At 32.4% G+C, this 27,469-nt stretch overlaps 2 protein-coding genes and 1 long non-coding RNA gene across 6 annotated transcripts; 1 reads left to right on the top strand and 2 right to left on the bottom strand.

Annotated features, from left to right (window-relative positions):
* Positions 1-8,306: 8,306 nt before the first annotated feature.
* Positions 8,307-14,413, top strand: LOC112748163 (isochorismate synthase, chloroplastic). Of its 4 annotated transcripts, none has more exons than XR_011873416.1 (15): positions 8,307-8,529; positions 8,658-9,067; positions 9,423-9,540; positions 9,646-9,762; positions 9,848-9,994; positions 10,288-10,362; positions 10,442-10,510; positions 10,717-10,835; positions 10,929-10,986; positions 11,452-11,562; positions 11,723-11,807; positions 12,640-12,786; positions 13,165-13,257; positions 13,581-13,684; positions 14,172-14,413. XR_011873416.1 is itself a non-coding variant. In XM_072219139.1 (15 exons), the coding sequence occupies exons 1-14, from the start codon at positions 8,422-8,424 to the stop codon at positions 13,635-13,637; spliced, it is 1,662 nt and encodes a 553-aa protein (XP_072075240.1). In that variant the 5' UTR covers positions 8,307-8,421; the 3' UTR covers positions 13,638-13,684; positions 14,172-14,413. The 4 variants fall into 4 exon arrangements, 3 of the variants coding, with proteins under 3 accessions (XP_072075240.1, XP_025652163.1, XP_025652151.1); XM_072219139.1 differs by having other exon boundaries at positions 12,643-12,737; XM_025796378.3 differs by having other exon boundaries at positions 8,308-8,529; positions 10,288-10,346; positions 10,737-10,835; positions 12,640-12,737.
* Positions 14,414-16,966: 2,553 nt separating this feature from the next.
* On the bottom strand, positions 16,967-17,478 carry LOC140179661 (uncharacterized). The gene is made up of 2 exons (XR_011873415.1): positions 17,393-17,478; positions 16,967-17,197 (listed from the first exon to the last, which is right to left on the bottom strand). It is a non-coding gene; the product is annotated as an uncharacterized lncRNA (long non-coding RNA).
* A 4,225-nt stretch (positions 17,479-21,703) lies between these two features.
* Positions 21,704-24,897, bottom strand: LOC112748153 (mitochondrial dicarboxylate/tricarboxylate transporter DTC). Its single transcript, XM_025796357.3, has 6 exons — positions 24,619-24,897; positions 24,456-24,542; positions 24,133-24,194; positions 23,606-23,967; positions 22,666-22,880; positions 21,704-22,101 (listed from the first exon to the last, which is right to left on the bottom strand). Exons 1-6 carry the CDS (start codon positions 24,712-24,714, stop codon positions 22,021-22,023), a joined length of 903 nt encoding a protein of 300 aa, XP_025652142.1. The 5' UTR covers positions 24,715-24,897; the 3' UTR covers positions 21,704-22,020.
* Between the last annotated feature and the right edge of the window lie 2,572 nt (positions 24,898-27,469).

Here is a 27,469-nt window from a genome sequence, read left to right as displayed (position 1 = left end):
CACAACTCTCCCAATGAAAATGCCAATGCTGCAAAGCGGCAGGGAACCAACGATCACCGCCTCTCCCGACCTTCGACATCAGAAAGTTGATGTTCAAAGCAGGACGCGGACAGAGCTGGACACCGCCGAACTGTGGTAGAACCTTATCTATCTGATGCCACTCTATAACGGCAAAGTATATTAGTGACATGATAGACCGCCACACCGCCGTGTGTCGAGGCTCCAACGCCTCAGGATGCACAACCTGCAGTACCTCAGGGGAGCTATACGGCATCCAAATAAACTGCACAAGAATTACAACATTGTCACGCCAACTCTTTTTACCAAAATCACAAAGTCTACTAATTTAAATAAAAGTAATCGAAAGTATACTCACATCCCTGGGCTGTAACATGTCTATCTTCAGTCTCCACATTTGCACTCTAGGACCCTTCTCGCTATAGGAAGGGTTGTAACCTGACCACCTGCATCGCACATGGGTGTTATGTCTAATTAAAAGTATGACATATTTGTAATACAGTACAAGCGTACATGAACATTAGCTATTTTAACTTGAAATAGAAAATCTGAGTAGGGTACCTCGATGCCAAAGGCCAGCTGCACGTATCATATCCAGCAGGCCTAAACTTGGGAAAGCACCAGAAGATCCAGGACTGAAGTAGTTGAAGTGGGTCCACTAACTTCACCACATGTCTGTTTGCCACTCGGCACATGCACCGGTACAACCATGCCAATGCTGCAGATCCCCAACTGTAGGAACCCATCTCCTCAAGCCTAGCTACGTAAGGAAGCCATCTGATGTGAATGCGGTTGCCGGACTTGTCGACAAACATCTAAGTACCCAACAACATCATGATATAGGCACGTGCAAATCGCCTTACAGTCTCCTCATCGGCTCCCTTGGGGCACTATCCAAAAGTCTCCTGGAACCAGGTGTAGTTTACTGCGAACTTTTGAACCTGGCTCGGAGGAGGAATCACTCCAAGCAACTCCTCGAACCACACCCAAGCTGGACGTCCACCCTCGATATATATATATATATATATATATATATATATATATATATATGGAAATCTGTAAGGCAACCGCTGACATAACGCCCGTCCACTGCCAACCCCAACTGGTACGCCACGTCCTGAAGCATGATCGTGCACTCTCCAAAGGGCATATGGAAGGTGTGCGTCTCAGGACGCCACCGCTCCACGAAGGCACTGACAAGGGGCTCATCTAACTGGAACCATCTATCGTTCAGCCTCGCTAGATGGTATAACCCGGCCATCTGCAAGTACGGCACATACCGGTCATCGAGTCGCATGCCCTGTTGCCGCCGCATGCTCCTGATGCATATCTGTGGCTGGGCATTACATGGACCGCATTATTATAACCACATAGAAAACCAGTAACAAAAATAACTAATAACATAAATCACTTATTGAAACCACTAATAAAACCTACTAAACTTAATCGCCAACAAAACCATGTGCTTAAACCGCTAACATTAACTGGAACCTAATCCACTTACGAAAGCAACATGCAAATCCACTATCATAAACTGCACATAAAACCATATGATAAACCACTTCCAATACCACCAAAAGTAATCCGCCAACATAAACCATCAACAAAACCACTAAAAAAGACCACTAACATAAACCGCTAACTAAAACCACATACAAAACCTCTAAATAAACCACTTGCAATACCACTACTATAAACTACTAACATAAACCACCACTAAAACTACATGCAAAACCACTAACTCAGATAAACTGGTCGCAAAAATGTATTCTATCCACTAACCTCGTCGTTGATGACCCCAGCTATATGAGCAACTCCGTCCAACCGATACAGCCTTGCCGGATCGTCCCCCATCGGCTGAGTCTTCTGTTCGAGTCTTTGTCGGATCGAATTTGGGTCATTTTCTCTGGGATTTGGTGGGGTATGGGAATGGAGAAGTGTTTCGAATGAGCTTGATTCGAACTCCTTATATAGCCTAAAACTTAGTAATTCGAACCAGCACCGTTCGAATTATTTATTGCATCAACTACTGAGTAATTCGAACCAATAAGTTTTGAATTACTTGGGGAAGCGTTCTAATGTGTAATTCGAACCAATCCAGTTCAAATTATGCTCTTCCTAGTTCGAACCAATAAGGTTCGAATTATGTGCATGTGGTCTTCGTTAATAATTCGGGTTAGGTTGGTTCGAATTATATGTAAATCTAGTTCGAACCAAGCTAGTTCGAATTACATAAGAACATGCTTTGGCTGATTCGTGAAGCAATTTTCAGTTTGGCTTATTCATGTAACTAGTTTCATCCATTGGTTTAATTGTGTTTTTTGCCCTATATATATATATATATATATATATATATATATATATATATATATATATGTATATATATATATATAATTGTAAAAAATTTACTATTTTTTTTATATGATTAGATTAGACATATTTATATTCAATTTATTTGGTTACTTATTAGAATTAATTATATTAAAAGATTAAGATTATGATGGATTATTATTATTTTATTACTTTTTATTTTTTGTATTAATTTAGATATTTGATTTTTTTATTATTAATTTTTCTTCTTTTATTCTATGTGTTTATTCCCATAAATCTTGCTAAATTAAATAAGTTATTTTATATCTTCTTTTCATTCATCTGTTATATACACATAAAATTTATTAAATTATTTCTCTTCCGTCTAATAATTTTGTTTCTCTTTTATTTATATTTCTTTTTTTTAATATTTTATTGGTTCTTATTTTTCTAAATTTTACTTTAATTTATGTATTTGTTCTTATTACACTTAACATTTTTTATTTATGTGTAATATACATTCTTATATACGTTATAGAAACATGATTTGATTCCATTAACTTGCCAAATTTTTTTTGAAAAATTTAAAGCTAAAGCACAGAAATATATTTATAGATATTTTACTTTTTTAACTACAAATATAATATTTTTTGCCATATTTGTTGAATTTCTAAGTTAAATATGAATATTAATTTTTAAAATAAAATAAATATATTTTAATTTTTTTGCATCTAAAAAGAATATTCTATCAATGTTAGAATTATTTAGATGGTTAAATAATAGTGAATATAGAATTATTTAGGATGGATAGAATTAAGTACATCTTTTTATTGAAAATATGAATTTTAAAATATTATATTCAATTCTCAATAGTCAACCTCTCATTGAACCATTGTATGTACAAAAGATTTTTAAAGAAATAAAATAATTTTAGGTATATAATTTTTTATAAAAATTTAATTCATTCAAGATATTTATTGTTGTTGATTAAAAAAATAAATTGAAATGACAATTTAATATTTCTATACTTTTAAAATATTATTTATTTATTTTCTAACATTCTTTATCATCCAATGATGACATTAATATAATTTAATTCAATAAATTTATTTATCATCATTTGATTGAATAAAAATTCTATTTTATTTGAAAATTTTAGGATTTCTTAACCTCAAGATCATCTATGTTAAATCATTAAGAAATATAACTGAGAACGCGGAAGCGTCCTTTCATTTGAGAGCATGATTGAGATCAGAGAGCTTAGCTTTTGTGATTATTTGATCTTCGTTAACCAAAACTTTCTGTATCTCTGATAGGGCTAAATCAGAACTCCACTGTGGAAAAAGTGCTACGGAGGCGAGTTTGATGTGTTGGAGACCAAAATCTTGAAGTCATTATTTATATTTAAATGTAACACTCATTAAACCCTAAGACTCAAATAAAATAATATCTATAGTTTTAATCTTATTTATCCAAATCAAAAGTAATAATGAGCTATTTAATTCAATATTTATGACAATAAATGAGATCACCGTCACATAAGTCATTTAATATAAAATTACTTTGTGATTATAATTAATATATGTATTACCGATAAATATATTAATAAATAATAATTTCCTAACAATCTTCCATTTGGGTTATACATATATATTTTTCTGAGATAATCACATCTTATAAATTTTATGAAATTACCGCAGCTTTTATCACATTAGTGTTGTAACGAAACCACAATGATCGCCATACTAAAATACTCAACCACATAGATCAAATTTGGATGAAAAAATTCTGAAACATGAAAAATGATCTCATGAATGCCTTTTTTCAACTGGTCCATCTTGAATAAATATTCTATTTTATTCAGTGACAGACTCAGATGAAACTGCAAGGACAATGCTTAGGCTCATAGCAACAACGACTAAGTGAAGAGTTTGTGGAAGAAGAAGAGAAGAGCTTAACAGACTCACAATGAGAGAGAGAGAGAGAGAGAGAGAGAGAGAGAGAAGAATTTACCTAGAAAAAAGGGACTCGATAGGAGAAATGTGGCGACGGGCTCAACAGCGACAGTAATGGGATAATCAGTGATGGCGACATGAGCTGTGAAAGAAGATGGGAGCTGTAAAGGGGTAGGTGGTAATGGGCTCAGCAACGACGATGACAGGAGCTATGGGGATTTTTGTGAACAAGCCGAGAAGAAGAAGACTTTGAGTGAGGATGACTGGATTTCTCTTGCATGGCTATAGAGTATAGACTGAAGTTGTGAATCACCGAATTTGTGATGTGAGGCAAATCCTAATTCCTAAAGAGTGTTTATATGTATATATCCAAGGCGGGTACATCCTAAATCCGACTATACCCTGTCCTGAGCAAAATCAGCCCCGACTCGGGTCAAGTTATTATCCTCTCCAACCGGGTATAGTCGGGTCGGGTACCCACGTATTTGGGTACTCCTGCCAAATCTAACCATGTATTGATACTCCATTTATTAAGGGTTTATCACTAGCTAATGGATTGCTACACACACAAGGCGAGATTCTAACTCTTAATAGCGGTTTAAACGGACGAATGAGTTGATCACTTAACAAACTCAAATTGATTAAGACAAATATTAATTATTTTTAATATTTTAATATTAAAAGTCTTGAGAGTTTGATTTTAATTATAACTTTGTAAAATATTTATAATAATAATTACTATATATATTTTATGTAATTTTTTAATAAAATTTCTTATATAACTTTGTGTATTATTCCGTTCAAGATACGAAAACATACACTAATTTATAGTAAAAATTATGGTCATAAAAATCAAATCGGACTGATCAGTTTAATTGGATTAATCGAAAATCAATTATTTGATCAATTCAATTAAGGTGAAAAACCATCTAGCAAAAAATCAGTAAAAAATGGTCGAATCTATGGTTAATAGATGAATTATATGGACCGATCTAATTTTTTGGAGTTTGTTCGGTTCACTAAAAATCTGCAATGTAAGGTCATTTTACTAATAAAAGAAGGGTAAAGTATTATTTTGTCCCACCATTAAATTTAACGCAAACAATTTGCATATTGAAGAGTCAATAGCATTCGATTTTAGTGTGTAGGTAAAATCGATCAACCAACGATCACTAATATAAGAGTTTTTCTCTTTATTTTGGAGCGTTGACAATTGATTGTTAGAATTTAGAGTTTTATATAAAATGAATATTGAGGAGAAGAAGTATTACAAGAAGATTTTGATTATATTTTTCTTATATGACTTAACTACTAACGTTATTAACATCCACGTTACTCATTTCGTTAACTATTAATATCAAATTTAATGGTAAGACAACATTAAACTTTTTTCAAACTTTTTAGAACAAAAATAAAACGTTTACAACGTTAGGGATCAAATTAAGATTTGACCCTAAAATTGAGACTAAAATAATACTTTACACTAAAAAAAAAACAAAAATTTGCAAATCCAGTAAGGCAGGACAACATCTCATGTCTCATCTCATTAGTCTCTCATACATCAGAGAAGCTTACAACCACTCACCGCACCTTCTCTATCGCCGAGCTACTCTTCGTCGGTCAGAGGGTGCCGTCGTCATCACCGGACAAGTCTTAACTGAGCCTCCCACTTTTCCCGTCGGCATCACTCACATGCATAGAACCTGCGGACACGTTCATTTTCTCATCGGCGCTTTTTGATCTCTCTCTCTCTCTCTCTCTCTCTCTCTCTCTCTCTCTCTCTCTCTCTCTCTCTCTCTCTCTCTCTCTCTCTCTCTCTCTCTCTCTCTCTCTCTCTCTCTCTCTCTCTCTCTCTCTCTCTCTCTCTCTCAAGCCGCATACATTGAGGAATCAAAATCAGAGTTCATATCCCTACCCAGTATCCACATTCACCTCTTGTTGCCGTTTTCATTGTCGAAAACTCATGTCGCTGCCCGCATTCACACAGTCACGGTTCTCTTCTTGTGTCATTGATGTTCTCTTTAAGCTCTCCCTCCACTGCTTCTTCAATTTTATATTTGTGAGAGTTAATTGTTGTTTTTTTAGTTAATTTTTTTATTGTTGATTGTTTTTCTTTCTGAGTTAATGGTTGTGTTGTTGAGTTAATTATTATTGATTGTTGTCAATTTTTAGAGTTAACTTTGTACTATTGTTGTTATTTTAAATTAGTTTCTTATTTATTGTGGGGTTGTTAATTATAAATTATGTTTTGATATTTTTTTATAAATTTTAATGTTTGAGTTTGTTTATGAATTTTTAGTGATAAAATATAGATAAGTTATTATGTAAAATTAGAAAATTTTAAATTTTATTAACTTAAAAATGATAAATTTAAATATTTAAAATTATATATTAAATTTTTAATAATTTTACTTTATATTTAACTAAACCAATTCAATTATATTTTGATTTTGGTTGGACGATTAAACTGTTAAATTAGTAACTTGATCGATTCTGTTAGAAACAAGAGACTAAACTAGAGAAAGAATTTGTGTATTATTGAGTGTATTCAAGTTGTTTACTCAAGTTGTGTGAAATGATACAGTATAAAAGGGTATTTATAGGTACTAAAAGAATCGTAATAATAAAGACGTAATCTCCTATAATAAATATTCAGATATACTAAATAATACTAATTGATCCTAATTGATTCTAATTATATTCTAACATCCTCCTCAAACTCAAGTGACAACTTGAGTTTGAAAGTTATTTAAAACAACGAAATAAAGAAAAAAATTGCATAAACTGATAAAACGGGTGCAGACAGAACTGCCGGAAGGAAGCGCAGACGGAAGTCTGAAGGAAGCGCATACGGAACTGCCGCTAGTCTGAAGGAAGTATAGACGGAACTGCCGCTTGTCTGAAGGAAGCGCAGACGAGAAAACTACCGTTATCTAAAGGAAGTGCAGACGGAACTGCCGAAAAGAAATGCAGACGAAACTACACAAAAAATACAGACAAAACGCAGACGAAACTTCCATGAGAGAACGCAGACGGAACTGCCGAAAGAAAGCGAAAACTATATGATTTCTTCATGACAATGGTGTTTGATCATTTGATTCGAAAAAAATACAAGACAGAAAAAATAGACTAATCAATGAGTTGAAAAAGTATCAAAGGAGTGACAAAAGAAAAAAAAAGAATGGCATAGAAAAAAATGCAAAAACTATGGTGATTTCACCGCAAGGAAAATAACCTATCATCTTTAAGGAGGATACCATGGTTCTGATACCATGTTAGAAATAAGAGACTAAAGTAGAGAAAAGATGGTATATTATTGAGTGTATTCAAGTTGTCTACTCAAGTTATGTGGAATGATACAATATAAAAAGGTATTTATAGGTACTAAAAGAATCGTAATAATAAAGATGTAATCTCCTATAATAAATATTCAGATATATTAAATAATACTAATTGATCATAATTGATTCTAATTATATTCTAACAGATTCATTGTCAGGTTCGGTTCTTGTAATTTTGGTAAAAATTGTTTAACAGAATAAGTCAAAAACTGAAAAAACTAATTAATTGGTTGAATTGATTTAAAATAATTATTTAAAAAGCCAATCATTTTGAATTATATATTTCATAAATAAATATATTATTTTAGATTGAATATTTAAATCTCTATCTTCTTCGGTTCGATTTTGAGGATAAATAAACATTTTAAGTGTATTGAGAATATCGATGCACCAATTATTCTAACCGGTGATCTGAATTATAAAAAATATATATAATATATATTAATTAAAATCAACAGTTAAAATAACTAGTGTACCGGTGCTTCCGAGTGCACTTGAAATGTTTCCAAGAGTATAAAACAAAGGGAGTAACATATATGTGTTATCTTCAATAGAAAAAAAAAAAAAACACACACACTAATCCAATTGAGATCATGGAGGGAATATACAAAAGGTCATCCTCCACACTCTAGAGTCAACCGAATGTCGAGCCCCACCTATAAAATCCATATCATTTCATTCGATATCATATCATATCCGCTCATATTTTCTTACAACACAAGCTAGCCACCATTTCATCACACACACACTCTCTCTCTCTCTCTCTTATGCTCCCTCACACATACTAAAATTCACTTATGGCAACAGCTTCTGCTCACAAGTCTCTCACAAAATGCACAAACACCTTCCTCTTATTTCCTCTCTCCAAGAAGCAACACTCTATTTACACTCTTCATCTTCACCAAGTAATGCTCCTCTCTCACTTTTAATTCTTTCTTTGTCTTCCAAAATTCCTCTTAATTATGTCGCTATCTTTAATATTCACACTAGTCATATGTTTTTTTTTTTTTTTTTGTTATTGGTGATTGTTCAGAGACCATTGTGCAATGGATGCTATCTTTCAATGAATGGCTGCAGAAAAGGACAGTCAAGAGGGCCTGTTGGGACAATAGAGACACAAACGTTGGAACCGGTTGCAACAACTTCAATGGCTTTGTACAGCCTGAAAATGACGATTTCTAAGATGAAATCAGAGCCTCCATATCGGAGCTCTTCGGGCATAGTGAGGCTGCAGGTCCCTATTGAGGAGGAAGAGGTTGAGGCCATTGATTGGCTCCACTCACAGAACCACCTTCTCCTTCCTCGTTGCTTCTTCTCCGGCAGGGAACACAATTCTTTTGACTCTAATGGCAGAAGCTTGGTTAGCGTTGCCGGTGTTGGCTCTGCCGTTTCCTTTTGCCAGCCACACCCCTTTTCCTATTGGGATTGGATATCCATTAGGAGGTGAGTCATTTTTTTTTTCCTTCAAGAAACAAACTTCTATTATTTATTTTTTTTATTTGGTTGTTTCCGTGTCACTTAACACGCCATGTGACCTCACAATTTTTTTTTTTGTTTTTTTTAAATATTAGATTACTATTAAAATTTATTAATTTTATTTATTAATTAATTAATTTTTTAAAATATAAAATAAAATATATGATTCAATTATTAAACTAAAAAAATTAAGTTAATTATTAAGTAATAATAAAAGTAATAAATTTTCATGACTCTAATATCCCCCGGCACCATTGCTCCATTGAATGCTTATTATTGTTTTGCTTGTGTTTAGTTCCTGATAAAACAACTTACTTTCAAGGTTTCTTTCTGAGAGCTGCCCATTGATTCGTGCATACGGAGCCATCCGATTCAACGCAAAAGCTAAGGTGTCATCAGAGTGGCTGCCTTTCGGTTCTTTCTACTTCATGATTCCGCAGGTGCATACATTGCATTCTTTCAAAAAACCACTGATTACTTATTCCATTGTTGATAGTATTTATAGCATCAGCAGCTAGATATACCAAGCCCAAACAAATTGACAGGTTGAGTTTAATGAGCTTGAAGGAGGATCGATGCTCACTACGACCATTGCGTGGGACAATACAATTTCTTGGTCCTGGGAAGATGCAATCAATGCTCTCCAAGAAACCCTTAGCAAGGTGATTCCAAATTGATTCTGTTACTTTATTTATTATTAGGCAGAGATTTAGTTCAGAGTTCAAACTTTACAGTTTTGGGCTGCAGGTTTCTGCTTCGATTGTGAGGTTTCCGAAACAAGCTCCTCCAACATTAATATTAAGTAGCCATGATATTCCAAGTAAAATATATTGGGATATTGCTGTTAACAGAGCTTTGGAGATGATAAAGAAAAACAACTCCTTACTAACCAAGGTAAACCTATAATTTTTCCGACCATGTTTTGATTTCTTACATTGATATCATAACTTGCGTCACAAGAATTCATTTGAAAACACTCTCTTTAACCATGTCTAATCATTCTGTCTCATATGCGTGCTATGTCGATTACTGTTTTTATAATCAACTAGGTAGTTCAAGATAGGATTCTAAGAATTGTACTACATTACAAATTTATTTGTTTTACCTCTAATCTTATATATATATAAGAGTACTATTTTCCTTGGTCAAATAAAAAAAAAATCATCTTTGTTATATTGGAAATTCAGGTTGTGCTGGCTCGTAGTACAAGAGTGGTGCCTACTACTAACATCGATCCGCTTACGTGGTTAGCTTGCTTAACGGTATTGAAATCTTCTTTGAATTTTGACACTTAAAATGGTGTCTTGGCATCAAGAAGTAATGAATTTCAAATGTGTGTAGGTTGAGAGCGAAAATGCATACCAGTTTCTCCTTCAGCCGCCAAATGCACCTGCATTTATCGGAAATACAGTAAGTCTATAACTTATTTCATTGCATTCTACATGCTGAAAATTCCAGAATTTATATATCAGAAGATGAATTTCACTTTGTTGTTAGTTTTCTTAATTTGAGAGTCATCCAATGGATAACCTGTTTAAGAAATATTCGGTGAATATCAACAATGATGAATTCTTTTGCTCTGTTGCCATTTTAATTTCTATGAACTTGATGAATAGCCAGAGCAACTATTTCACAGAAAATGGCTCCACATTACTAGTGAGGCTTTGGCTGGAACTCGAGCTAGAGGAGCGTCGATGGCACTGGATCGTCAAATAGAACTTGACTTGCTTACAAGGTTAACTTATATTCCTTGTGCCTGTGGTTACCACTATTTTCGTTGTGTCTAGCTCCCCAAATTTGTTGTATAAGTTTCTTCACATATTTACAGTCCAAAGGATGATATTGAGTTCACCATAGTAAGGGATACCATAAGAAGAAAATTAGAGGTGAGTTTCTTTGACTTTTTTTTTTTCTCGGTTAATTTCACTTTTTGTAGGTAAGGAGTGCTGCACTCCTTGTTAACTTGACAAATCTTAGCTCTCTATTTATTATATTTTATATCTATGACTCAAATTTAAAATTTAGAATTTATGATTTAGGATTTAAAGTTTAGAATTTAGAATTTAGGTTCAGATATTTAGAGTTCATAATTTAGGTTTTAGGATTTAAGATTTATGGAGTTCAAAGAGGGCTACACTTCTTACTTTCTTCCGAGCGCATTAGCATTCGCTAAGTAAAATACAAAACAAATTGTCATTGACAATGGCTGTATTTTGTTTTTGTGTAATGCTGAACTCAATATGCAGTTTAATTTACCATATTACGTTTTCCATCTTCTTGTATGTTGGACCTTCCATGGTTATGATTATGATAAGGATACAACTTGCATCTGGTTGTTGTTTTTTCAACAGGGAGTGTGTGAAAACGTTATGATCAAGCCAAAGAAAATGATAAGAAAGCTCCCCAGGATCCAACATTTATTTGCTCAATTAGCCGGCAGGTTAAGAAGCGAAGAAGACGAGGTAATCATAGTAAAATTTGAGTGCTATGTACCCTACTTTTACTCCTTTAAAGGTTTAAATTTTTCGTTCTTCAAATGAAGTAATTTTATTAGTACCCACCATACAACAAGTTTGTGAATCTTTCTTGCTTTCGTTTCTTTTTTATTTTTCCTTTTAACAGTTTAAAATTTTGTCATCTCTTCACCCAAGTCCAGCAGTTTGTGGGTTTCCAACAGAAGAGGCACAACTTTTAATTGCAAAAACAGGTGCATCCATTTCTCTACACCATTATTATTTCTGATGTTTAATCCTTTTTTTTTTCTTTTAGGGTACTTTTAGCAGGAGTAGTTACATTTTCTTATAGATTTTTTTAATATAATATTCTTTACTTAACTTAAAAGAGGAACATAAATTTTAGTGGGGCCTGAAAATCCATGCAAGCTAGCTTGTTGACAATGGTGATTGGTGGTCATTCATTTCACTCTAATATGACTGCATATTTTATGCAACTAGAAAATGTTGTGATTTGGCACAGTGATTATTAGAGAAGTCAGAGGAGTTGATTATTATGAATCAGTGTAAATTTCGTTACTGCAAATATGTCAATTTCTGTTGGATGAATTTTCTTGACTTACAATCCTAGAACCCTATTTCTTTATTAAAATAAATCTTTTTGTTGTTGAGGAATTTTGTTTCAATACTTGAAAATGGAATTTCTTGATTTTCTGGGAAATAATTCATGCCTTGGTAGACAAGCTTATACCTGCCTTCCAATTGAGTGTTAGTTTATCCAAGGTTTATTTCGGTCCTCGATTTTGTAAGGCAATACATTTTAGTCTATGAAATTTCAAAAAGAGCATTTTGGTATAAAGATGGGACGAAAATGATCAGCAAAGTCAAGGACCAAATGAACCTTCACTCATTTATGAAACATGTGATATGATTAGATTGGTATTAATCATTTTAGAGCATGCTGGTTAATAAGGTGATAAAGAAGAAAATGTGGTTGATGTTTCAAGTTTGGTTTGACCAAGTTATGATTTCTATTCTCTTGAATAAACTTATGTTAATTTTTTCATTTTTTACATTGATGTTCAGAAGTATTTGATAGAGGGATGTATGCCGGACCTGTTGGTTGGTTCGGCGGTGGAGAGAGCGAGTTTGCTGTTGGCATCAGGTCAGCATTGGTGGAAAAGGTTAGCTGCAATTTTGAGGATTTTTTCCTCCTTAGTGGAGAAAAAAGAGGTGCCACACTGCCACATATAGTTTGCATAGATTGATATTATTATCAGATTTTGATAAGTGATTAGTGTTTGTAACATGTATATAAAGTAAGGGAAAACGTGATAATTCTATTGTTTAAGTAGCAGTAAGTACCTTTAATATGGTATAATATCACTATTCACTACTATTTTTATTATTATTATTATTGTGTGCAAAATTTTTCTGTTTTTCTGTTGAAACTGGTAGGAATGATTTTTGCAAAACCCAGCAAAATTGTGAAATAGAAAATCTGTTTCAAGAAATCCCTATAATTTCAAGAAGACCATTATTAGTATTAGCAATAATATTTAAATCTTTAAAAGGAAGCAAATCATACGAGTTTATTCAATCTCTTTTTAGGATCACGGTGCATTGATATATGCTGGAACAGGGATAGTGGAAGGAAGCAATCCTTACTTGGAGTGGGATGAACTAGAACTCAAGACATCTCAGGTGAATTTGTTAAAAAAAAATCCATCTCATTCTGTAGGTTGAATCTTTTATGGCCGATTTTGCTATTTTGACAACTCGAAAAGGATTAAAGATTTGTTTTTAGTTTTTTGTAAATCATTATTTAAAATGTTTGGTTTCGTCTGTATGCTTGGTAAATACTAATGTGACAGATTAAATACTAATATAGCGAGTCGAGACAGGTTAGCATTATATAGATAGAGAAAAATAATAGACTAAGAGAGAGCATGAGATTGATCTAAGATTGATATAATGTTATGATGACAAAAATTGATTGCATCAATTGTTGCTGACATGTTTTGTAGTTCACCAAGTTGCTCAAACTTGACTTGCCTCTCAGACAAAAAGTAGATTGTAAATGAGCTCCATCAACTGATTCGGTTGGCGTCTTCGATATCTATTTATGCTGGTAAACTTCCTAACTACCATTCATTTCATTTTTCAATTTTTTCTTGGGAGGTGAAGGATTAATACCATGCTATTTAAGGTTGCCAAGTATTAAAATTGCAAGTTGAAAAATATTCATCAAAGAATTTTGATGCATAGCTTCTGGGGAAACATGTTTAGTGATTGATGGTAATTTTTGTTTTTATACATCTCATTAAAATAAAATTAAATCATCTAGATGATGGTAAGCACAAAGTAGAGAAGCAAGATTTCTCAAAATGAACATTTTCTTTTTCAATTTCTTTATACACAACCCTTAAAAAGGAAGAATGAAAATTAATTTGTTTGGTGGATATAAAGCTGATAGATTTTTTTTCATGATTCTAAAACATCTGAGATATTATTATCTTGGTCTGAAGTCTGAACTAGCTTTTGCATGTCAGTACAAAAAATTGGTATATTGCATTTTTGCCACATAAAGTTTGAGACTATGTTGTTTTTTTTCTTAGGTGGAGGCTTTGGACAACACCATATAGAATAAAACATTATAAGCTATTTATTTATGTTATTTTAATGACTCAATTACTGCTCTTTAGAGTAGATTCAACAACTGCTGATTTGTATTCATGGGTTGAGAAGTCATGACAGCAATTCTTTCTCCCGAATATTTGTACTCTTTTGAGCAAAGAAATATAAAAAACATTGTATAATAATAATAATAATAATATGTATACACTAGTGTGTCATAATATTTCTTATTTTGTATGATCTCAATAATTTGCAAAAGGAGAAGAAATAAAGTGATTTATTTTTAATATATAAAACACAAATTACTATGATCCTAGTATTATGCTTATCGAGCGATACATTTAAATATTATCTGACTGTTTACACGTAAAGAAATTTAATTCCAAATAGAGTAAGTATTTCTAGTAAGTAATTATGATTCACAAAGCCACTGCATAGGTTGGTAACATTTCCTTCTTGATACTTTTTATAATTTTGGTTGTTGAACTATTAGAGTCGGATGTGAATGCACACCATCAAAATAAGGTTAGAATTGAAAATTAATCATAAATTAACCACCACCTGAACTGTAACATGGCTTCAATGGGTTTTTACCACAATCATAGCAAAAGTGCCATTAATCTCATATGTGATAACTGATGAGCTATTAAAACTGGCCAAGGTCATGGATTTAAGTTGTAGAAATATTATATCTTTTTGGTGCGACTCTTTTTCGAATCCTGCGTTAAATGCTAGATGTTTGTGCACCAGGTTACCTTATATTATAAACGAAAATGATGATATATAATGAGATAAATAATGAACACACCTAATGGTTTAAGGGAAAATAAAAGTATAATCTTCCCTCTTCATTATTTAAACACCTGAACTTTTATATGATTTTACAACAAAGCTCCAAAAATATTATTAGTCAGATTGTAAGAGTTTAACACGAAGATCTGCCTACAATAATAATCTCCCATTCTAAAAGTCAAAGCATCCCATCTAAAGATCAATGTAGTAAGAATCTTATTAGTCATCTCATCTTTAGGCCAACATTCTAATTCTAAATTTGAGGAGAAAATTAAAGAAAATAAAACTAATATAGAAATACATAAAACTAAGAGTTGGGATAAATATTTGGCATTTCAAAAGAGAATTTTTCACATGCCTGCTGCTGCTTATGACAAAAGGGCAAAACTTACCAAAGTTCCATGTAATGTCACAGCTGTTTAAGACAAACACATTAGATCCCTCTCACAAAACTGTTATTTGGTAATGAATTAATTTATTTGGTATGAGATATGGAAGCAAGTTTGAACTTTTCCATATCCTTTTCAGAATACAGAATTGTTTGGTTGGCTTATGTTGTCTTTAAAAAGGCAACCTCAAAGTCTTCTCCTCAGCATGCATACTAAGTTTCTTGCTATAAATTATGAGTTTTCTCAGTGTGTTCTATTATCTAATAATTGAATCGATTAAGAATATTAGGTGTAGAAAGCTGTAATGAAAGAAAAATGAGTATTCTAAATCTTAAATATATTTTTAAGAAAGATCTAAATTTTTCACTCATATTATTATTTTCAATCATGCTAGGTGTATATAAAAAATTAGCTACTAAATTATATTCTTAAATAAATAACTAAATAAGCATTTTTTTCAAAGTAAACATAGAATAAAAAAAAGCAATAACAAAGTAAAGAAAAAAAGAGAAGTAATTTTAAATATAAAGATGCGTTTTATATTTATCCTTGTCTATTTCTCTCATGTTTCATTTTTTATTACTTTTTTTATTTGTCAAATTTCAATTGTGAATTATAAACATATTAGTGTTTTTGTCCGTAATATAAATCTTTTAAAGTTACGTCGGCTTTGTCCTAACATTACAAATTATAACGCAAAAGATTAATAGAATCAAACAACTTTTACAAAACGATCATAGGAGACGAAAGTCTCTGTTGGCTAAACAAATCAAGATCTCTATAGATAAAAAAGATTAAATGATAGGTTTTTAGTTAATATTTTCGTGTGAAAGAATTAAATTTTTTACCAATAATTAATTTTTAACATTCATTATCTAAATTTTGAAATAATTTAACGTGTATACTTTTATATTTAATTAGGTGTTAATTTTGTTGAACAAATAAAAATAATTAATTTTCATGCTTGTTATTTAAAAATAATATTTTTTCTCTCCACGTATATAATTAGATATTCGTATAAAAAATTCATATCGATAGTTATAAATTTATTCAAAATCAATTTTTTTTTAAATAATTAAATCTTAATTCAAATTATTAATCACCATATTAGTATTCTCTTTAAATTATATAAAATAAATATTTGAATGGAGAGAAGTTACTTCCATGATTGTTCCATTAGTATTAATCACCACATTAGTATTCCCTTTTGCAACCAAACGTGCTTTATATTTCATGATTGTTCCATTGGGATGTCGTTTAATTGCAAAAATTCATCTCCATTCAATGATTATATCAGAGAAGATGGAGTGTCTAAATCCCAAGTATGAGCTTTCTTTAATGCTGCTAATAGGGTGAGGATAAAGCCTTCGAGGCTCACAGAGCTCTGGGCTTAATAATGCCAGATTTGGCCCTTGTCTGCATAGGATACTTGTTAATAGGTTTAACTGTAGAAGGTGAATTCCCTAATTGAACAACTATCAGGATGTTTAATATTGTGTAATTCTTGATTTTAGACACCAGAGGTAGGAATAGAAAGAGTAGTATGAGGAAACTGAGATGGGTTTGGTATAGTGATATTTGATGAAAAGAAGACATGTCTTGTGATGAAAATTTTACCACTTCTTGTAAGCATTTATAGCCTTTATGATGTGGAGCATGCCCCAAAAAGACAGCTAAGTTAGATTTAAAATCAAACTTGGTTTGATTATATGGTTTAAGGCATGGATAGCAAGCACACCAAAAACTTTGAGAAATTTGTAACCTGGCTTGTGCCTGTACATCAGTTCATAGGGTGAGATGTTGTGTGTATTTGATGGTATATGTAGCTGAAAGAAAAGAATGATCCCAGTGAGTAATAGGTAAAGAAGCAGTAGCTGACATAGATAACCAAATTTCAGTAATATGCCTATGTTTTCTCTCAGTCCTACCATTTTATTGGTGTGTATATGGACAAGAAAAACGATGTGCAATATCTTCTTAAGCAAGAAACTGAGTGAAACTATGAGATAAGTACTTCCTACCATGATCAGTTTGAAAGGCTTTAATTTTTACATTTGTATGCTTCTCAATCTCAGCTTTGTATTTTGTTTAAATGCTTCAAGTGCCTGTGATTTTGAGTGCAGCAAGTATATACAATCAATGAATGAAATGTAATATCGAAAACCATGAAAAGAAGCAATAGGAGCTGGGCCCCAAATGTCAGAATAGACCATGTCTAAAGGAGTAGTAAAATTTAAGTCATCCAAAGCAAATGGTAAAACGTGCATCTTAGCTTGGCAACAGTATTGACATAAACCTTGATTTATTACATTCTTGCATAACAGTCATAACAATCTTTGAATTACAATGCCCAAGGCATTTATGCTAAAGGGAATAAGAGCCTATGTCAGGTAGTCAGGAAGCATCACTCAAAGTTGAAGGAGTTGCAAGATATAGTTGAGGATTATGATAAGAAGAAGGTGGCATAGGAGTGGATGAAGATTGACCCATTGTGGTCTGAGTGAAAATTCACCATGATAAGGCAATGTGACCGAATCTCCCACACACCTGACACTGAGGTCTAGTGTCATTGTTGTTGAGATGAGGATATTGAGATGCAGTTTATGTGCCCAATTCAGCTTTTCTAAACCTTTCATACATATCCTCATGAGCAAGAAAAAGAGCCTCACTCTCTATTAAAGTAATCATGACTGAGGAGATTAAGCCCTCAATCATGGCATTAATGTGATCTTCAAGTGAAGAAAGTGAATCTACAATAGTTTTGATCTTCTTGACATAGTCAATACCTAAAATTCCTTGTTTCTTTTAGTTTGAGTTGCTGAATTTTAATCTTGGAAATCTTGGCAAAGTAATCACTCGCAAGCAAAGCTTTATTTGTACCTCAAAGAATGCATAACGTCTCGTCCTCAGACAACATCTTCAAACTACAAAGTCTATCCATTGTATTTAACCTTCCCAAAATAATGAACCATGTAAGAAGCTCCACTCTTGGAGGAACAAGCCGGATCCACAGTTTCGATGAAAAGTTGTACATATTTGGTTCAAGATTCCTACACCGGTCCTTATATATCACACTTAGGAAGGACTTTACCAAGTACTCATTCAGCTTATCATGTTTCCAAACCAGTGAATCAACTTCGTCAGCTTTTATAACTACTTTAGAAAGCACTTGAATCATAGCACCATGATCCTCCATCTCCTAATTCTGCATCTCTCTCTGCTAAGACAAGCTTCAAACCCCACACTCACTGGCCATGCTGTCCGCATTACTTGAGACTCGGTACAGCCGCGGGAACACCTCCCTCAACCTGCCTTCTTTGAGCCAAAGATGTTGCCAAAAATTCGTTTTAGTGCCATCTTCAACCACAAGCTGCATCCCATCTTCAAATATCTCCCCCAATCTTCTTTCCCTCTCCTTTAGGCCTCCAATAATCCCCACACGCTCCCATAATCCTTGCTTATCTGTCCCTCTAGTCTCAAGTCTTGTTTGAGATTATTGCATGAACCAATTACTCGCTTCCATAAAGGATGCCCTTCTTTGTCAAACCACCATCACCATCACCATTTGAACAAAAAAAATCATGTTTTTTAGTGCCACATCCCCACTCCCAACTCTGCTATATTTTTCGGTCATTGCTCTACCTCCCAACTAACAGTTGCTAAGCCCCTCCCTCCCTCTGCATTACTCTAAAGAAATCTTAATTGAAGAGAAGTAATTTTTTTTGCCAGACTTTGGCATCTTAAAAATACTTTATTACATTAGTAAACTATTTAAAATTGATTTAATCAACACTAGCTTTCCCGCTTTCGATAGATATTTACCCTTCCACCCCTTCAATCTCTCCTCTATCTTCCTAATCACCGGATCCCAAGTGTGAATTCGCTTGGAGTTAGCACCTAGAGGAGCACCTAAGTATTTAATAGGCAAGCTTGCTTCCTTACACCTTATGATACTGCATGCCTTCCTAATCTCCTCCAATCCCCCATTCAAACCAATAAAAATAGATTTATCATAGTTAATTTTTAGGCCCGACAAAAAACTCAAAGCCAGGTAAAATATCCTATAATTATGGACAGTATTCTCATCGCAAAGACAAAATAGAATTGTATCATCTGCAAATTATAGGTGAGATAATTCTACTTTGTTTTTGCCCACCTCAAGAGACTTTAATAGACCTTTTCTACCCAACCTTGCAAGCATTTTACTCAGTACTTTCCCAACAAATACAAAGAGAAAAAGGGATATTGGATCACCTTGGCGTAGACTCCGCTGCAAATCAAAAGACTTTGTCACCGTTCCGTTGATGATTATAGACATTGACGCTGTTGTGAGACAACTGATCAACCCAATGCCGCCATTTACTCCCAAAACCCATACCATGAAGCACCGTGTCAACAAAATCCCATTTGACCCTGTCGTAAGTCCAGTTTGATCAACCAAGCTTTCTTCTTAGACCTTTTCAGCCAATGAATCTACTCGCTATTAGAGTTCCATCATGAATTCGTCTTCGTATATCTCACTCACTAACCTCAGCATTAGTTAGTGGTTGTGACCTCCTAACCATTATCTTTAAAATTACTTTTTAAGAAGAAAGGACAAAAATACATAAAATTGACACAATTACATTTCAATTATTTAATGAGTTATTCGTGCATATTATTTATACATTCCAAATTTTTTGTTGCGAATAAATTTTAATTTTTTTTAGGATGTTTATTTCAATTGGCTATTTCATCGAAAGCTTACAGCAACTTGCCAAACAAAAGCTAAAAAAAAAAGAATAAGAATATTTCTGACATAATATCTACAATTAAATTTCAAAAAAATATAGGTTTAAGGTAATTTTGCCACAAACACATTTATCTTTTTGACCATCGGTATATGGTGACGTTAAATGATTAAAGTATAATTGTGTTTAACGTGTAAATTTTTAAGTGTATTTTTATTCGTGCGTATTTTTGTCCCTTCTTCTTACCTTTTATAAGGATCCAACCATATTTATAGGCCGGTAATCCTTAAGATCATTCAAACCACCCTCCTTGTGGCGAGCGTATCCCATGTCAAGTTGACTTTTTTAGGAAGACGACAATAGGAGAAAAATTTCTTTCACTAACTTGCAAAAATTCAGTCCAATTACATTCCAAAGTTTCCTAATAAACTTAAGGTTATATCCATCCAGAACCCCGCTGCTCGGCTTGGCTCACAGTCCCACGCTACATTTTTAATTTCTTCAATGGTTAGGATAGACTCAATCTGTTTTGCTAAAAAAATATATCTTTAAAATTAATATTAAGACTCAATTTTAAAGATATAATCTCCCACTGTATCTCTAGAAAAAATATAATTATATTTTATATACATAAAAATATTATTTTTAAATAACAAACATTAAAATTAATTATTTTTATTTGTACAATAGATTTAATATTTAGTTAAATATAAAAGTATATACATTAAATTTTTATAAATTTTAAAATAATTATTAGATAACTATTGAATTCTTTCACATGAAAATAATAACTAAAATGCTTATTAATTTGATTTTTTTAGAAAAAATATAGGTAGACAATGAAAATATTAAACAATGTAAATAATGGATATAACGGATATTTATTTCACTAGGTGTGCGAATGATTATTCTAATATTAAGATTTAGGTGGATAATTTGGAGGTGTAGTATCTTTTAATTTGATTGATAGTTGTTTATGTTATTCAAAAAAATTATTGGTTACCTAGTATTATCCTTTTTTTTATCTAAGATTATGACTTTTTTGTAAAAGTAATTTGATTCTTTAAATATTTTGTACCATAGTTTATAATGTCAAGATAAAATCAACGTAATTTTAAAATTTTTATATTCCCATAATGTTATTACAGACAAAATTACTAGTTTAGTATATATAATAATAACAATAACAATAATAATATAAAGGAAATTTATTATGTATATAAAATTTGATTTTTATTAAATACCCCAAAAATTTTCAATACTTTGAAAAGTATTTAATAAAAAAATTGTTTGAATCATCATCCTTCGCGTTTTGTCTCCACCTATTATTATCATTAGATCCAATCACGTATTAAGAGAACATTTCAGTATGCAAAATCCTAGAATCATTAAAATTTATTATTTTTTGTCATCACTTAATTATCAATGTTTAAAAATATGAGATAAAATATGTTGTTAAATTATTAGACTAAAAAAATTAAATTAATAACTAAATGATAATTAAAAATAATAAATTCTGATCCCTAGTGTTTTGTTTTTAGTATTAGTATGATTTTGTTACGTTAACAATTATAAAGAATAATTAGTAAAGGAATAAATTCATTTTCATGTTAAACAGAAAATACTTCAAATGATGTCATTACGGCCTATTATGTATCATGTTTGTTTACACGTAAAAAAAACTTAGTTCCAAATAGAGCTAAGTATTTCTAGTAAGTAATTATGATTCACAAAGTCACTACATGAATTGGTAATCTTGGTTGTTGAACTGTTAGCATCAGGTGTGAATGCACACCATCAAAATAAGGTTGGAATTGGAAGTCAATCAATTAGGATCAGAGCTCCTGAACAAATTATCAAATGCTAAAAATGCATGAACTCAGCATTAACTAACAACCACCTCAAACTCAAACGTCGCTTCAACGAGCTTTTATTGTAATCTTTTTTTCACTGATTGATGCATCCAAACGACGAAGCTGTTTCGTGATAAACCATGAAATCTGGATAATCGGACAATAAACTATTAGTTGTCACTACAATAAGAATTTAACTTAATCCAATGCACTTTATGTAATAATAAAACTGATGAGCTACTAAAACTGGCCAACTGTGCATCAGGCTACCTTATATCATGAACGAAAATGACGATATACAATATGAAATAAATAATGAACACACCTAATGTTTTAGGGGGAATAAAAGTATAATCTTCCCTCTTTGCAAATTTAACACGAAGATCTGCCTACAATAATAGTCCCCCATTTTAAAAATCAAAACATCCCATCTAAAGATTAAAGTATTAAGAACCTTATTAGCCATTTCATCTTCATCCGAACATCCATATTCTAAATTTGAGAAGAAAATTAAAGAAAATAAAAGTAATATAGAAATACAGAAGACTAAGATTTTAAATCCCTTCAATACCTTACAATAGAAAGCACCTAAAATTGAACTTTGAGAAAATCTTTGAAGTTAAAAAGAAAATAAATAAAAACTAACAAACAACCCACAGCAAGATAATTAAAATGATCAGTGCAGAGTGGACATGAGATAAAAAGCAGTACCGTCGTCAGAGCAGCAAATCTGAAAAAGTAGAAATGGAACCCGGAGTAAAACATAGGAAGTCCTCCTGTTTTCCAGGTTTTGCGAACACAATCAAAACTGCCAGTATAAGGATATTTTCCATAAGCATCAGGTTGCATAGTCTGAAGCTGGGTCCTAACGTAGTCAAATGGCAAACTTAAAGCACATCCCATGAAAGAAGAAATAACACCGGCACCTATATAAAGAAAGATGTGATATTAGTGGCGAAGAAATTAAAATGATTAATGCACTAACTTATGAGATATATGACAACTCACATCTCAACCATACTTAGATAGAGATGTGGACTCAACTTACACTTATCTAATAACAAATGGAGTGTAAACAACACTATGTCAATCCAAGTGTCTAACATAACTCCTAGCAGAAACAGTCGGGATAAATATTTGGCATTTCAATAAAGAATTTTTCACATGCCTGCTGCTGCTTATGACAAAAGGGCAAAACTTACCATAGTTCTATGTAATGTCACATAGCTGTTTAAGTCAAACACATTAGAACCTGCTGCGTGGTTTTGGATGTGAATTTATCAAAAAGAAAAAAAATTTGTTGGGACTGATTTGTCCGCTGAAGATATTGTGTGAATGTTTACTCTAAGATAATTTCTCTTTATACGAACTTAGGTTTATCATTTCAGTTCAATACAGCCAAAGTTGGCTTGTATTATATTGGTCCTAGTTTTTAAACCTAGAATTGTTCTGCATCATGCCCCTCTAAATATTATACAACGTTTTTTTTTTTTATTTTACTGTCATGATATGAAATGACAGTCCACAAAACTAATGCCACCAATATGTTAAAATAAAATGAATAACACCATTTTAACTACTCAAGAGTCTTGTTGAGAGAAATAGCATTAGTCAAATAAAATTATTCAACGCCAATAAAATTTTTACTTACCAATCACACTAGTGGTGACTCCAAAACCAAGGGAATCCTTCAAGTACCTAAAACTCGGAGAATAAACAGAAAAACACCCTGTAGTTAGTGCATACTGTTTTGCTATTTCTGGCACAGAACCTCTCCAAAGCACCCGAACCCCTTCATCTGCAACAACACGATGAAGCGCATTGAAGACATTCGTGTAATTTCGGCGCTTAGAGGTAGGAAAAGTTGCATCAGCCTGCATACGAATTTCTGCCAACTGTGTTGGGATACTAAAAGCCCATCCGATTGTTAGAGCAGTTGAGGTAACCATAACTTTCTGGCCAAGTGACAAGGGTTTGCGATCATTATCCCCGGTTACTGTAGTTGCTATGATTCTAGAAAGCAATTAAAAATCACTGTGATAAAGAACACGGTGCAATTCCGTCATAAACATACAAGTAGTGAGACCATGGGGATAGAAAGCAACTAATGGAAAATTATAAAGGAATCACACACACAGGTTATATAAGTTTAGTGTATTAAGAATGACGAAAACTCACGAATATGATCCAGCTTGAACAGCTTTATGCAGAGGCAGCCTAAGTAGTGCAGCAGATAGACCCTATGTTAAGAATCAAGTTAGAAACTGGTGTGACAGATGATACTGTATATGTATAACCAAAAGAAAAATGTCAAAGTAGGCTCAATGTGATTATGTTCAATAATAACAAGAAATGAACGATTAAAAGTTTGACCAAAATTGAGCAACAACTAGAAGAAACACTTAATAATAGTAATAATATAACACACATGCTCAAATGCAGATTGGGAATTGCATCACATTCGAATAAAAATTATTGTTATGAAAAGAAATGAGAAATACCCTATAAAAGGCGGCATAACCCCCCTCTGTTTTGAGAATGTTGGATGCGATCTGCGCACCTGATCCTTGACCTAGTTGCATCCTCACCTACACCATAATCAGAGGATCATACATTAAATCAACCCAAAAAAAGAAGAAAGACGGAAAGAATTCAGATTAGAACCTTGATAATATCCATGGGTTGAAGGAGGGAAACGCTGAGCATGTTGAGGCCGGTTTTAACAGGGTCCATATTCTTTCTCTTCTTCTCATTTCCCATTGATGAGCGAGGTAGAGAGTTCAGAGGAGTAACGGATCAATGGAGAAAAAGAACAACTACTACTCTCTCTGAACTGAACTGAACTTGGAAGTTAGAACTAGAGCGGAAAGAGTGTGTGTAATGTCTAATGTCTATTATACCCCTTTCCAACACGCGGTTGGGATGCCCGTTAGGCCCTTAGATACTAGTAATTAATGAAGGATATTACTTATAGAAAATTTTTATACAAAATATAAAAAAATTTTAATTTTGTAAACTTTTTATATATGTAAAAAAAAATTATTTTTGATATACTGTTACATAAAATACATGTGTATTTAATTAGATAACTTCATGTCAACATAAATAATTCTTTTTTATATTAATCGTGTAAATAGTAATTTAAAAAAATAGATATGCTTGGACGAATATATAAAACGTTTTATATTGTTAATATATCAAAATTAAACTCTTAACTAAATTTAAAATGCTAAATTTTTTGTATTCCCTTGAATAATGTCCTTAAGACACTCTTTAGTTAAATTTAATTTATCGTTGTCATTATTTTAGAATAAACAAAAATATATTTATTCTTGAAATATACAAGGGTAAAAAAATTAGGAGTGTTCATATCATAATATAGATAAATTCGATTTTAATAGAAAAAAAACTACTATTTCTGCTCACAAAGATTTAGAATGATGATAAAATTATTTACAAAAAAAAAACTAATATTATACTCATAAAAAATTATTTTTGTTTAACAAAAATACTCATCTTTTTTACACTCTGCCTTCACCATTGTCTATCACTAATATTAACAGTTCAACACTACCAACATTTTTTTTCACCAATAATTTTAATAAAAAAACCAAAAATTTTGTTTTTCGATCCAATTGTATCAACTTTAATTGAATTAATTTGGTTCGATTTTTTCAGATCATGAACCAAATCATTAAATTAGTTTGGTTCAATCTATTAATATATAATAAAAGAAAGGTAATGAGGTCTATGATTGATAAGTAGAGCCTTCCATGTCCGATATGTGGAGTTGTGTGTGATTGACAAGTGTTTGCTCTCAGAGTTGGATACTTGGCAATTAATATATAATAAAAGAAAGGTAATGAGATATGTGATTGATAAGTGGAGCCTTCTAGACTCGACACACGGAACTGTATGTGATTGACGAGTGTTTGCTCTCAAAGCAAAGCAAATAAGTATCATATAATAAATACAAAATGTTGATTTTATTTTCTAATGTCCACAGAGAAAAGAAAAAGAGTCCATATACGAACAAATAAAAATATCCTTCTAATAAATGAATAAATAGAGTTAGTAATGTCTAGCAGATAATACACACTGTATGGTAATTATTCCAAGGACAGATATAGCCAAATGGCTTTGTGTTGACTCCACATTTGCCTATCCTTCTGAGTTTGAATCTGTGAGAAGGAAAAATCCTTCTTAGATTTTTTAGTCGAAACAAAATACAGTATGGTTGAAATGTATAATTTTGTTGAAGATGTTAATGCAAAGAAACTAGCATGGAGTTTAAAAGTTTATGTTGTTAGGATTTGGGAGGTTCTTAACAGATTAAACTTAAAGGATCTTAATTCCATCAAAATGGTTCTTTAGGATAGTAAGGCAAGTACATACAAACTAATGATTGCCAGTTATCAATATATTTTGATTATGAATATTTTGATTACATTGTGCATTTTTAATAATGTAAACCCCGCTAAAAATCGGTAAATAATTAGTTAACAAATCAAATTTTAAATAGAAAGATTAAAAATACAAAACTAATATCAAAATAGGGTAGAGCTCGTCAAAACGAGAATTTTGATATCAATTTCGAAAAATTTGACCCAAAATTGGACCGAATACGCCGAACCGGTTGAAACGAGGCACAAACGGGGCCCGTGGGTCCAACCGGACCCAAACACTTAAAAGAACAGATCCATCTCCTTCCCCATTCAGCTGAGAATCACGCTGAAAACAGCAATGCGGGAGAGGAGATTCCCAAACCCTCACCATTCATTCCAACTACTATAACTTCCTCGTTTGAGCTCCGATCACCGCAACGTTTGCGGCCACGCGTCTAGCACGTCAAGCTCTACATTTCTGTTCGATCAATTTCACCGATAAGCTCCCTTTTTATTCCAGAATCTCTATTCTTTTTTTATTCTTGGATTTGAAACCCTATAGTGAAATCTTGTCCAATTTTTGTGTTCTAGGTTCAAGTTAACTTCTGGGACTTATGGGCTCAAGCTATTGAGTATATGGGTATGGTAAGGACACCCTAACCCTAGCCCAATCTTGTATTTATAATGGAAAAACTGAAATTGGGACATGTATATGCATTAGGTGTAAATTAAGTGGGTATATATACATTGGAATTGCATTGGGAGTATTTAGAGGCTTATTGGTGATCAAGGCTTGGTTTGTGGCTGTTCTAATTGAGCTTGGAAGGGCTGTGTTTTGTGTTGTGAGGCTGCCTTGGATGAAACTAAGTGATTGGCCAAGGTATGGTTTAAGTTTTGCACGTTTAATATTTACGGTATTGTGAAAACTTAGGTTAGAGGAATCATAGGATAAGTTGAATTTGTTAGTTGCATTTAATGAATAATCTTGTAATGTTGTTGGAATAAATTGATGATGAACATATATTGGAATTATGAGGTATTGAGGTTATTGATTTTATGCTCTTGGACTTGCTTATGATGGGTTGTGTTGGTGTTGATAGATATTGATGGATTATGGTTGGTGTTTGTTA

This window comes from Arachis hypogaea, chromosome 2 (genome assembly GCF_003086295.3).
Source record: "Arachis hypogaea cultivar Tifrunner chromosome 2, arahy.Tifrunner.gnm2.J5K5, whole genome shotgun sequence".
Taxonomy (NCBI): domain Eukaryota; kingdom Viridiplantae; phylum Streptophyta; class Magnoliopsida; order Fabales; family Fabaceae; genus Arachis; species Arachis hypogaea.
Note: the sequence above shows the minus strand (reverse complement) of the source record. Positions and strands in the feature narration are given on the sequence as shown.

Excerpts from the sequence above, each read along its gene's own strand:
- LOC112748153 (XM_025796357.3), bottom strand. The coding sequence starts at position 24,714 with ATGGGAAATGAGAAGAAGAGAAAGAATATGGACCCTGTTAAAACCGGC. Across the intron at positions 23,968-24,132 it reads GTTCAAGCTGGATCATATTC|AATCATAGCAACTACAGTAA; the intron begins GTGAGTTTTCGT and ends ATTGCTTTCTAG. Across the intron at positions 22,881-23,605 it reads AGTCACCACTAGTGTGATTG|GTGCCGGTGTTATTTCTTCT; the intron begins GTAAGTAAAAAT and ends TTCTTTATATAG.
- LOC112748163 (XM_025796366.3), top strand. The coding sequence starts at position 8,422 with ATGGCAACAGCTTCTGCTCACAAGTCTCTCACAAAATGCACAAACACC. Across the intron at positions 9,763-9,847 it reads TCCAAGAAACCCTTAGCAAG|GTTTCTGCTTCGATTGTGAG; the intron begins GTGATTCCAAAT and ends TTTGGGCTGCAG. Across the intron at positions 11,563-11,722 it reads TAAGAAGCGAAGAAGACGAG|TTTAAAATTTTGTCATCTCT; the intron begins GTAATCATAGTA and ends TCCTTTTAACAG.